This window comes from Phodopus roborovskii, unplaced genomic scaffold (genome assembly GCF_943737965.1).
Source record: "Phodopus roborovskii unplaced genomic scaffold, PHOROB, whole genome shotgun sequence".
NCBI classification, from domain to species: domain Eukaryota; kingdom Metazoa; phylum Chordata; class Mammalia; order Rodentia; family Cricetidae; genus Phodopus; species Phodopus roborovskii.
Window position 1 is genome coordinate 17,541,877 of NW_026126460.1, and position 13,068 is coordinate 17,554,944.

At 37.4% G+C, this 13,068-nt stretch overlaps 1 protein-coding gene across 1 annotated transcript in view; it reads right to left on the reverse strand.

The window, feature by feature from the left end:
- The window catches only part of Abca12 (ATP binding cassette subfamily A member 12), a 158,429-nt gene that overhangs the window by 40,475 nt on the left and 104,886 nt on the right, over positions 1–13,068 (reverse strand). Inside the window, exons 24-29 of the mRNA XM_051190416.1 lie at positions 11,605–11,719; positions 5,755–6,084; positions 4,677–4,746; positions 4,457–4,591; positions 3,491–3,646; positions 2,389–2,575 (exon numbers count right to left, since the gene is read on the reverse strand). Of these exons, the coding sequence (XP_051046373.1) occupies positions 2,389–2,575; positions 3,491–3,646; positions 4,457–4,591; positions 4,677–4,746; positions 5,755–6,084; positions 11,605–11,719 (993 nt within the window). The remainder of the gene's footprint in view (positions 1–2,388; positions 2,576–3,490; positions 3,647–4,456; positions 4,592–4,676; positions 4,747–5,754; positions 6,085–11,604; positions 11,720–13,068) is intronic.

The following is a 13,068-nucleotide window of genomic DNA, read 5'->3' on the forward strand; positions in this document are numbered from 1 at the left end:
AAAATAAAAATGACTTTTAAGCTTTTAGTTATTTAGGGTGTTGTGTAAACACTGCTTGATGATGGTAGTGGTAATAATGCTCAAACTGGGGTGCTTTTTAGTTGAAAGTACACTCTCTCCTTGAACATACTGTGTTTCCTTGGAATCCTATTTATAAACTGGCAAATCTTCAATTGATGTCTTCAGACTAGATTCTATCACTTAATGCCAGGCTAGTCCAACAGACCATGCTGCATCTTCATAAGATACCTACAACAATGATTCTGAATCTATGGGCTGTGATTCACAGGGGTCACATATCAGATATTTACATTAGGATTCATAACAACAGCAGAATTATGGGTATGAAGTAGCAACAAATAATTTTATGATTTGGGAACAACCACAGCTCGAGGAACTGTATTAAAGGGTCACAGCATTAGTGAGATTGAGGACCACTCTTCCAAGATCCTCAGACTAAGTATAATCTTAACTTACCATATCGTTCTTCCTCCTTCACTGAGGGATGGATTCATATACTGTTTGCACAAAACTGTGTTTCAGCAGTCATGTTTATGCCTCATTCATCTCTTGGTTCCCTACCTGCCAACATCTGCTACTACCAGGGGGTAGAATCCATCACCATATGCCTGCTTCTGAAACAACTGGCCATCTTCAATCCCATTCCTTCTCTGCATTATGGCCAAAGTATTTCTACCTAGAAAACCCTCAATACCTTTCAAGTGGTTAGTCAGTTGGTCAGTTATTTAATAATCATCTCCTTCCTCTATTATAAAATAATCCCCAGAAAGTCTAGAGAGCATCCCACCTGTCTCTCACTTTTTTCATAACATCCACTGAAACACAAACAACATGCTTCTTTTTGATATTTTAGGGTTTATATCTAGATCAATAAAATAGGACATTCTCTCTGGGCAGTGGTGGTACACGTCTTTAATCCCAGCACTCGGGAGGCAGAGGCAGTCGGATCTCTGTGAGTTGGAGGCCAGTCTGGTCTACAGAGCTAGTTCCAGGACAGCTAGGGCTGTTACACAGAGAAACCCTATCTATCTATCTATCTATCTATCTATCTATCTATCTATCTATCTATCTAGAGAATAAGGCATTCTTGGACAAAATTATAGTCTCTTCAAACACATTCGCTATCTCTTTTCTCCCCAGCCTCTTATTTCCCATTGGGATAATATGCTTTATATAAGTGTTCTTTTTAAGTGTTGTATTCTAGAAAGCCGACCCTAGCTTTTAACAGGTCATACAAATAAGAGGCTGAGTGTTAACTTTTCTCATGACCTTCACTTGTCTCCAGTTATTTAGAGAAAATATTGATGCCAGCATTTGAGACGTCACTGAACTTACTCAAGATGATTAAAAATAGAATGTAGAGTAAGTGAAATATTTCCTCAAGGGCTGGAATCCAACAACATCTGAGCACTGGAAGCAAGTATGCACAGGGGGAGAACTAGAGGCAAAGCTTCACAGCACGCACACAAATGATAGAAATATCTAGGAATCTGGGATCCTGATCCTCACTCTACCCTGTCACAGTATAGTCAGTAGAGAGAACGCAGCCTGTGTGCTGCTCCTGACTCTGACCTGTATGTGATGCTGGCAATCCTTTGTTTCTTGGTGTATCAAGGCAAGTGCTTCCTGTGATAGAGAAGGTGGGGGCTGTGTGTTCTTGCTAGGATGTACAAACTCAGGTTTATACCTGGCCTGGGGAGAAATACAAATAAAAGGGACAGACTGACAGATACAGTAGTATGAATCTGAGACCAGGGATTAGCCAGGGAGCACACACATTTTGAACAGAACAGCACTAATGAACTTCACCAACCACCCCTGTCTCAATACACACAGCTTGTATTGCAGGGTGCTCTACTCCCTAAGATAGTGGGTCGCTGCCTGTGGGTCTTGATTCCTTTGGGGGGGGGGTCACATATCAGATATCCTGAATTTCAGATATTTACATTACAATTCATAACAGTAACAAAACTACTGTTATGAAGTAGCAAGGAAACAATTTTACGGTTGGGGTCCCCACAACATGAGGAACTGTATTAAAGAGTTTCAGCATCAGGAAAGTTGAGAATTACTGATCTAAGACATGCCAAAAAACTCACTGTTATTTGTCATTTGCAGTGAATTAAACATTTTAAGATGCATGAGATGGACCAGCACTAAGTTGCACAAATAAACATATTCCACAATGGCCTAAGATGGTCTTAGAGCTCACGATTTGGACTCTCTGGTTTACATTTCATTCTGCCATGGACAAGTTGAACCTGGAGGATGTAATAGCTCTGCTTTCTTTTTAGTTTAGGATTTTGGTTTATAAAAAGCTATCATTAATAATATCCTTCTTTGACATGTAGTTGAAAAATGACATACATGGTTGTGGTTTTTCCAGCTCCATTTGGCCCCAGCAGTGATGTAATGTGCCCTTCGTAGAAGTTCAGGTTGAGGTTTTGAACAGCTGTCTTTGAGCCATACATCTTTGTGACCCCGTGAAGGGCAACTCCAACTTGGAGATCTTTAGGTTCAGGTTCAATGTTGGAGGGGAATGCACAGTCAGGACCTGGAGAGAAACCAAGAGAAGAGTTGTAAGTTCATCAGTAATTAATGGACCTGGGATAGACTTTCTTTAAAAATTGAAGATTATATAAATATAATCTTTAAGTTTAAAAAAGGTCAGAAGCAACTGATTTATTGTATTCTCTGGTTTCCTTCTGACCTGCCTACAGAATGAGCAAGAGTGCAAAACCACATTCTCTAGGGCTTCATATATTAGCCTTCTCTCTTAGAAAAAGCAGTTCCCTAATACAGTATTATAATTTTACACTTTTCTTTTTAAAACATCTTAAGTATTCAAAAGATAACCCACAAGGTTTGTTCTATGATTGGGAAAATTGGCATCATTTTATGAAATAAATGTTTGCAAGTTATGGTTTTATAGTAACAAGGTTTTATCAGATCTGTAGCCTGCAGAATCCAGCTAATTTTCCTATCCATAACTTCTTTGGGCATCACAACCACACCACTTACACAGGGCATCTTTTCACAGAGACGGTATCACTCACCCCATGTCAGTGATGTGTGAACTTTGCACTATTTTTTCTCACGTCAGCTGTGGGTTATGCTACATTACCCATTTTTGTTCCTTGGTTACTTCTATGACTGGTAACAGATGGCTAGAGTAAGGGATGCAGGCTGTAGGCAAGGAACAATTTTTTTTTTCTCTGTGTGAATCTAACTGGACCACAAAGGGATCTACAGTCTTGGCTTAATTAGCAGCATATGCTAACCAACTGGGCTAATGAGCCCAAGAGAAGGCACAATTCAATCCCTATAAAAGTGTAAACACATATGTGTAGACATACTCATGCATGACTAAAGGGATGATAATTTTATCATTTAGAAAAATGTAATTAAATCCACTAGTCATGTAATTTTGATTTCATTTCTTTTATAATGATACATGCTATTGACTTACTTGTCTTATTGGCAGAAGGGTTGGTGTTCTGCATCATGATATTGGTAAACATAAGGCCGTTGCTTTTCTCATGCTTCACCTCTGTGCATCCAAATCGCTCTTTCCAATAAGAAGGAAGGACTGGAAAATACCACGGAGCTGCCATGCCATATGTCCCTGTAATGAGAATACATGAGGAAGAATGAAATGAAATGAAACACTATGAATGGTTCAGGAAATTGCTTCATTTTGTAGAATACTATACAAACTTAAAGAATGAGTTCAGTACAAAACAAAGCCAAAAAGATCATCTCTTTTTAAAAACCATGTCAGTAAAGTACGGTTATATTACAAATTTAGTGTTTTAAAGTGTGCAGTTGGATGATTTTTGTTCACGTACAAAACAAGCATCACGACAGTCTAATGTAATTCTGTAACTCCACGGAATTCTCACAGGATTCCTTTGCATATTCCATGGTCCTACTCCAAGGCCCAGACCAGCACTTAATCGCTTTCTGTCTCAAGACAGCCATCTCTTATAACCATTTTATGGAAACAAAAGCATGCAATTTTACTAACTCATCCACAAAAAATGTAAACATATCAATAACACTTAGTGGGAAAAACATCTAAGTCTGTTAGAAAGGCTAACTGCTTGAGAACCAAAGTGGGAATCCAATCTGTTCCAGAATATAGTTCATTCTCCATTAAATCAAGAAACCCATGTCTTGCCTTATGGTGCATCATACTTCTATTTAGAAAGAGACTGGATTGACTGGATACTATCACATAGTTTTGAATTTTTCATCTTTGAAAGAACTATCAGAGAAGGAGCACAACAACATATTTAATCTGGATATTTTTGGTTAATTTGGAGTTTTAGTATACTGCTTTGGAGATTGCATATGGCAAGCCAACCTTTGGTATTAGCTGACTCATGGTTATGAAAACCACAGAAGCATGTATCTATGGAATGCAGGTTCCTACCTGGGAAGACATTCCTGACGTACCAAGCAATAAAGAAATAAATGAAAGAGTCTGCCAGAATTAGACAACACAGCCATCCAAATGAGGTGGTATCATCCTGAACAGGGGATTTGTACATGTTTTCCCATTGAAGACCTAGAAATTAAACACAGATATTTATTCCTCTTTGACACACTTCACAGTTAGAGATAAAATCCTGTTTTAAAGAAATTGAACCTACCGACGCCTTGTTCTTCATATCGTGCAATATATTGGCTTGCATAGCTGAATGCTGTTGGGGACAGCAGGCTCTGGGAAGAAAATGAACAGTGGTAATCATGCCAGTAAATTTCACCTAAAGGGTTTCAAAATGCTTAAAATGTTAGTCCAACAGAAAAAAATTCATGCTCATTCTCTAAGTATATTTAAAATATTGAAGTCCCTTGCCAAAAATACTGCAACGAGAGAGGAAAAGAAAGACTAAAAAGAGCAGGAAAACAGAGAAAGAGGCAGTAAACTTGGAGGCTGCTTTTGAAGAATCCAAAATATATATTTAAGCTTATTAAATGTTTCTCGGAAATTTATAAGGCAGGAAATTACAGAGTAGTAGAGTAGGAAGACTCAAATTAAATGACATCAAGGCCAGAAAATGCTAATAAATTTCAGGTGATAGAATTATAAATGAGAATACACTAAATTATTTATTGGTTAAATATTGATAATCACTACAAATTATAAATTTAAGTTTTGTTTAAATTTAGAGAAATTGGTGTTGAATTAAAGTTACTTATCAAAGCTGTGTCTGTGAACAGTAAAGCCTTAATGTGATTGGAAGGGCTCTGCTCTTTGAATCTTAAATCAGTCATTTCATTCTTCAATTTAGTGCTTCTGATTTAGGAAAAGCAAAAGGAAAAAAATTAAATTTGAGTATACGCTGTCAGAACACCCATGACTATTCCTTCAGGCTACGTGTTACTCGTGAAAATCATGAGTACTTTTCATACACGAGAATGCTTCTAAACACAGGAATGAGAGAAATCAGAATTCTTGATGATCTCTAAAACATGACAGGTAATATTTTAACTGGTCAAGAACCATAGCTTAGCAGCATGATTAATGGCTCTAGAAGCTATAGGTAGAAACGTTTCCTTTCTGAGAAGACAGCAGTTACAAAGAGCTATCATTAGAAGAGTTAAGTTTATTTTGCTGCCATTTAATTTTTAATTATATAAGTGAACTTTCAGCTTGAGCCCGTTTTCATGAGCTAAGGGAGAGAGGCATTTATATCACATTCGGGCACACTCCAACACTTGACTTACCATGAATACTTTTATAACATAGCTCAACTCATCCTCAACTGTAACCAGAACAATAAATGGGAAAAAGGCAATGACGTAGATGAGGCTTCCGATCAGAGCTGCAATGTTGGTATTGTTGAAGAAAACGCTAATTAGATAGCTCATGGCAATCACTGAGAAACTGTAGTCTGAAAAGTACAGGAACAAAATGAAGCCATTTGTTTTGGGAAGAATATTGCCAAACTTGAGTATAACGATGAGGATTGCAATAGTAACCAGCAAAAATCCAACACTCTCTATAAGCCAGGCGAAGAAATGGCTGCAGGAGTTCACACCCATCATCTTCATGTACTAGAAGAAGTAGAAGAAGGGAGAGTTAGGTCATTCTTTGGTTGATGAATCCCTAAGTGACAATTCCTTCTGTATTGTCACAAAATGTGCAAGACTCTCCTGATATATGAAATAAAGATTTGAGCAGTCTATGTGAATCCTCTCTGATTGCTACATCTCTTTGTTCCAGCGCCTCTTGGATTTTGTTTCCAGAGTGGCACCCCAACCCAGACAATGCTCCTGTTGGAGAAGACTTTCTTGTGAATACAAATGTGCATTTCTAGGACCAGTGGATAACTCAATGGGTAGAGGCACTTGCTTGTAGGCCTGATGACCTGGAATTGATATCAAATCTTAGATGATGACAAGGAGAACAGACTCCTGAAGGTTGTGTTCTGACTTCAAATACATGCACAATGGTACATTTGTTTATCTCTTTATCTCTCTCCATCTCTATCTCTGTTTCTCTATCTCACCAGGAAGTAAATAAATAATTGAATACGGAGCACCTGCTTAGCTGCAGAGGTCCTGAGTTCAATCCCTAGCAATACAGACACACATGCACACTCACACACACACACACACACACACACACACACACATATATATATATATATGCACACATATACATATACACCGAGACACATGCATCCATACTCACGCACATACATACACTCACACACAAAAACATACACACATGCACTTACATACATGTACACTCACACACATACATGCACATACACTCACACACACCACACACAGAGACACAGACTTGTATGTACATTACAGTTCTAGTTTTGACACTAGCTGACTTCTCTAGCTTAAAATGTTCTAGAATCAGAGACTATAGCTATGGTGTCTCCTCTATGATTTTTACAGCATGAACTTGATATTTTCTCAAGTATAAATATTTCAGTCTTGGAAAAAGCTGTACATAGTTTAACTTCAGTCTCAATATAATAAAAGTTCATATATTTTTAATAAGCTTTAATGAACACTATAACTATTGCTCATGTTTCATGAGAGAAACAGAATAAATGTGGATTTTTAATATTCAAAATGCAGCAATTTGGAGGATGACCTTCTTCCTTTTGTGATGACCTCCTCATCCCTAACATCAATGGACAGTCTGTGTCAGTCTTGGCATCTTCTACAAAGAGGCATTCATACACCCACAGTGAACTCAGGTATCTGAGATGCTATAGACCAGTTCCTCTTTTCTGACTCAGTGATATCCCCAGGGCTAAGACTTTTCATCACAGTATCAGTCTCTTTGTGCAAGAATACTAAAGTGTCTGATGACCACAACCTTCCTTAATTCTAGTTGTCTTAAGTTTGGTACAAGTGAAGACTTTAGGAAACCTGGATATTCCAGTTACCAGTTTTAATAATAAACGATTAAGAATAAACTTATGCAGCTAATGTTCCATTTTTAAAATAATAGAAGAAATGTTCCACTAGCTGCTTTATAGTTCAGTATTTTTGTAAAATAAATAATTTTTAATGCTCTTAATTTTGTCTAGAAAAACAACAACAACAATAATAATATTGCACTGGATATTTTATTCTACAAGCCAAATGTAGCATATTTTTCTTTCTTCTTCTTTTTTTAAGCTTATCACATTTGATAACTCTGCTTGCTCTTGTTACCATGGAGACAGCTACCTGCCTGCCAACAGTCTAAGCAGTGGGCCTTAAACTAATCACCACTGAGAAAAAGCCAGTGACTTCTCCTCTTAACTTTGTCCTCTCCTGTACCTTCTTCTGGTACTCTTCCTTGGCCCCATCCCTTCTGCAATGAGGACTTCATCTATGTTTCCATAGAATAGGAGAGGTCAAAGTGAAGAAACTGCATTGAGCAAAGATTTACCATGGAAAAATTCCCCTAATTGCAAGTCTTGTCTTTATTGAAAACAAAATTACATTTTGATTTTTTAGAAGAAAAATTCAATGATTTTACTCCAGAAAATTTTCCCCATTCCTCATCCAGTTGAAGAAAATTATTGTGTCACTTTTGATGACTGCACTTCAGAAATACCCATCAATCCCAATGCGATTTTGACATGCAAGCTCTTTTTAACATCCCTGGATGTTCTTTGTGTTTCAAGATTTAATTGCTTATAGATGCTTGAGCATAACCAACTGGTACATACACATCACTAAACTATAATCTTATGTGGCCTATAAAAAACCAAACTCCCTCCCATTGAAATGCTTATGAGTAATAAACAATGCCAACATATTTTCTAAGTTGACTATCTAGGCTACATCAAGACCACAAAACAAAACAAAACAAAAAAAATCATGTGTTTAAACATGCTTTCCTCCCTTAGGGACCAGCAATCCCAGCTTAAAGTCTTGATGAATCTAGAATATTCTCCATTTTTTTAGACTTATTAAGTGACAGTTTGGTAAGCCTCACAACTAACAGTGAAGGTGCGTATCACAGTAATTAGAAGACTTTTAAACTCAAGATGCAATTCTTACTGCCAAGAGCTGATAAAACATCAGGACTGGTCATTTCACTATTCACTGAAACAAGCTATTTGGGTTGTCCCTGAGGTATTCATACTCGAACACTCTAGCATGAAAGTTCAGTGCAGAGTTTTAGGATTTTATGCCACGACAACAGCTGTACCCATAGCCAGAAAGGGCTCTGAGAGACAAATCATGTATAAATCACTGTGAGTTGCTGCCAACTTTATGGTGACAAAGAAGACCAAAGTTGGAGATGGAAGATGGCCCACAGAGAATGGCTGGATGTGCTTTCCTGATGCTATTAATGGTTCCTTCTCAAAGAGGCAGATGTCAGGTGCCAGCTTTGTAGTCAAAGAGTCACTTGTCCCAAGCCTCCCTCACCTGACAGTGCAATTCATCAATATCTGATAACCGGAAAAGCCTTTAGTGCACAGTGGTCAAAGCTGGCCCAGTTCACAGCCGTCATCAAGAAAAAGATTCCAGAAGAATTTGTAGGAACATGTTGCCACATTCCTAAAAGGCTTCTGTTTAGAGGTTAACACTGATTTAGGAAGCCACAAATATTCATATATTTGCTTGTCAGCAATGTCATCCAATTCAGCAGTAGGCCCAGCACTAAGTCATTACAGATAATGGTACCTTTTATTTCATTTATAAAAATTAATTTTCTTAACAAAAGATTACATTAATTTTTAAAAAGTTTTGTAAGTTAAAAAGGATGTTGTGGTTATTATTAAGAATGTTCCAAATTCCTGCTAGTAAGGAATGATATATGGTAGGAAAACATAGGTGTTTAATATGAAGTCCTAGGTACTAAAGACTCTTGTGTTCTTGATAATAACTCATAGATCGCTTTGGCTGCATGTATGAACTTACAGAAATACTCCAAAATTCTGTCTCTAGATGAATATAAAGTACCAACAATGATCAACTAGGTGCAACTAGCTCATAAAGCACACACACACAAAATTAAAAATAAGATTATTTCTTTTATAAAATGTCAACATTTTAGAGCTGAAATGGTTTAATTGTTAAACCCAAGGAATGTAAAACAAAACTCATAAAGGACATTTTTAAAGCATTTTAAGGGTTAATTTCAAAAATAGGACTTATTGGTTATTAATATTTGTGCTACTTCCAAAGGTAGAGGTTTTCAGAGGCATATTACAACAGGGTCAAATTTTAATGACTTCATCGAGATACAGCCAAATATGTTTTCTTGACCCAATTTGAAAAGAAGGTTATAAAAAGCAAGAAGTAATTTTTTTTACCTTTGTGTTTTTATTTGAATGAAAAAGAAATAGGATATGGACACTTTGTACTATTTAACTGTGTATAAAATGACAGCATTAAAAAGTAAATTTCAAGTTTCTGGTAACCTAAGAGATTGACCATCATCATTCTCAGAACGTCTTCAAAGTCTGCACTACTAAAGGAAAGCAGCTATGATTTAGCAAAAGGTTGGATGGAGGTCAAGACACTCCTGATGAAAACGATTAACTAGGTTCATAGTCTTCACCGGGTCACCTCTCACTTCCTGGGCACACACAGCCTTCTCATCTCTGAAAAGAAGGAGGTAGCTGTGAACTAGAGGCCGTGGAGAGGGAAGCTGGAGTCATCAGGAACATTCCATTCAGGCCACACTTTCCACAAAATCTTTTCACGGCTATGCTGTTTCCCTTTGAGTTTAGGGTGCCATTGTTTTTAAGATGTGACATTAATTTCATGCCGCCAAAAAAGAAAAATTACTACTGAGCAAGTCATGGCGATGTGTCAAATGCATTCTAATTTCAGAGGCTTCTAAAAAAGGAACCAATGTTTTAGGTAAAGATAAGATAGGTAACTGAACACCTTCACTGTTACGAGACATCTCCATCCTGCAATACTGTACTAAATGAAGACTAGGGGGAAAAATGCTGAGTTTGGGGATAAGGATCAAGTAAACATGACTATCTGAAATGGAAGACTCAAAGCCTCATGCTCTATTCCAAGTTCAGTGATTTTTTTTTTTTCACTATGTGACTCTAACTCTGTGGTCATGTGGTTAAAACTTGAAGGTGGATACCTACTAAGTGAAGGCATAGAGCTAGCGCGCAGAAATGGTTCACTGTTAAAAATATGCCTTTCATCTCTTCCACTGAAAAAGGACCACAATATGCTCTGATATTTTGGGTGGCATACATGGATGCATTCAAGCAGTATTACGTTCTAACACAAAACAAAGTGGTGAATGTGAAACACGCATAAGTATGCACATGAACACAAGAGTATATATAGACACACATGCACAAGTATGCTTGCTGTTTCAATCATGAGTAACGTATTTGAGGCAGGTATTTGTTCTGAAGTATAAAATAGCTCAGCATCTACCACAGTTTTCTACTTTAAAGTTGGGCTTTAATCTTTGAAGACCCACTTTTGAGGATTTGGAACCTGAGACATACAAGGTAGAAAGGACTGTGCAACCCAATTATGGTTTGAGGTGTGAAGTCAAGCTTTCAGACTGTCATTAGGAAGCCATGGCATACAGTCTGGAAGACAACAGGGCTTAAATCAGTTCATGAAACATTTAGCAAATTGTTAACTGGAAGATAATTGCAAGAGAAAGTATATTGGAAAGAGAATTTGTCTTGAAAAACAAAATAAACCTCACGCCAGTATCCATGTCTGTGTCTATACCTACAAGGAGCTCACTTGGTTACCACATCAGCCATATTTGTGTCTTAATAGTATCAGTGTCTAAACTGATAAACCTTGTTAGAGCTTACATCCTATAGATAATTACTCCAGAAAATATTCCTGTGAGGATCATAATTATATTCCTATTTTATTCAATACTATTCTGATTTTTGTCTTTTCAGAAGTACTCATTAGATGTCTTTCAGGTGACTTTTGAGAAAACAAAATAAAGGCTACCTTTGTGATCTGCAAAATATTTGTCTCTCTCCCTAATTTGCAAGGTGTACACTATGCCGGCTGAGTCTGAATGCATAATGCAAGTAATAGTAATTAGCTGATCTATGATCAGGACCTATTCACAACAAGAAAAGATTATCAACATACCTCATGGAGCCGGAGGTCCTTCTCATAAACAAGCTTTTTAACAAAGGCAGCTATAAATACAACCCAGGCGACCATGAGCACGATGGGAAGGGAATAGGAGACACTGGTGAGGAAGCTGTGAAATGAGACAGAGGATCCAATCAACAAAATAAAGCCACCCTGAAGACCGCAGAGCACAAGAAGTACACACCCGCATGTGTGGAAGCTATACCCCCATTAGGGAACTCAGAATAAGTATTAATATGGCACCACTGTTTATGGAGCGGGAAGCTGACTTAACAGCGGGCTGTCATTTTCTTGCTGTGGTAGGCCAAGAGTGAAAACACAGCTCTTGGTGGTCAGAAAAAAATCAACCATATCATTTAAATTGCATTTGAGTGTGTTCTGGTTAGGAAAAAAAAAAAATCATTATATGGTTATAATTACAAAACTCCAAACTTTGCTCATCTGAATGGCAGATTCAAAATTAGATGATGACTGTCATGCTGTTCTAAAAGTGGCAGTGCCAAAAATGACTATGTTACCTTTTAAGGACATTTGTAAGTGATATTAAACAAAATTTCCCTAAACTAAATAATACGAAATCCAGAACATTTGATTTGAAATACAAAGAACTTGGGTTCTTCAAAAATGTTTCAGAAATGCCCCCCCCTTTTTTTTTTTAACAATATGCTGAAGTAAGGGACCTTCAAAAGCCCCATCAGTACGACATGAGTTCCTGGGTGGCAGGTCATAATGCCTGAAAGACCTTATTTGGCATTTCTTCAAATTGGTTGTATAGCACAAACACCCTTCAGCTTTATAAAAACAGAGTCCTGGCCCAAACCTGAAGCCTTCTCATTTATGATGTATGGACAGAACAGAAATTTGCTTATGAACAACTTCCCAGATGCTGATGGTGGTGGTACCCAGAAGGCCACGTTTCTGATGCTCACAGCCCTTCAATGGGCAAGGCAAAAGTTTATAATAGAACATTTGTTGAATGAATTTTATCTTGGACCAGGTACATTCTTGTTTCAATTTCTGGCTGTAGAATTAGGTAAGGGCTCCTATTTGTTAATAACAACACTCTTGTAAAGCTTCTTCCAAGAGTGTGTTTTAGGTGTGGTCTCATGCTTAGAAAATGCAGATACTGTTATCAGAGTGCAGGATCAGCCATATATCTTAGGTCAAGTGACTCAGGCTCTCTGAATTTCATTTTTATCTGAAAACTATGTATGATGATACCACTTCCAGGAAAAGGGACAGAGGCAGAACAAATGAAATAACACATGGGGAAGGATTTCATGTCTAACAAAGAGTTTAAATTTACATATAGGACTTCATGATCTTATTCTTACAAAGAATGCAAGGTCCTGATGCTTCCATTTCTTAAGGAAACATCCAGGCATGCTCCATTTTGGGTTCTAAACATATGGCAAAGGCTCAGTGAATATCTTCCCCATTTGATATATCAAGGCATAA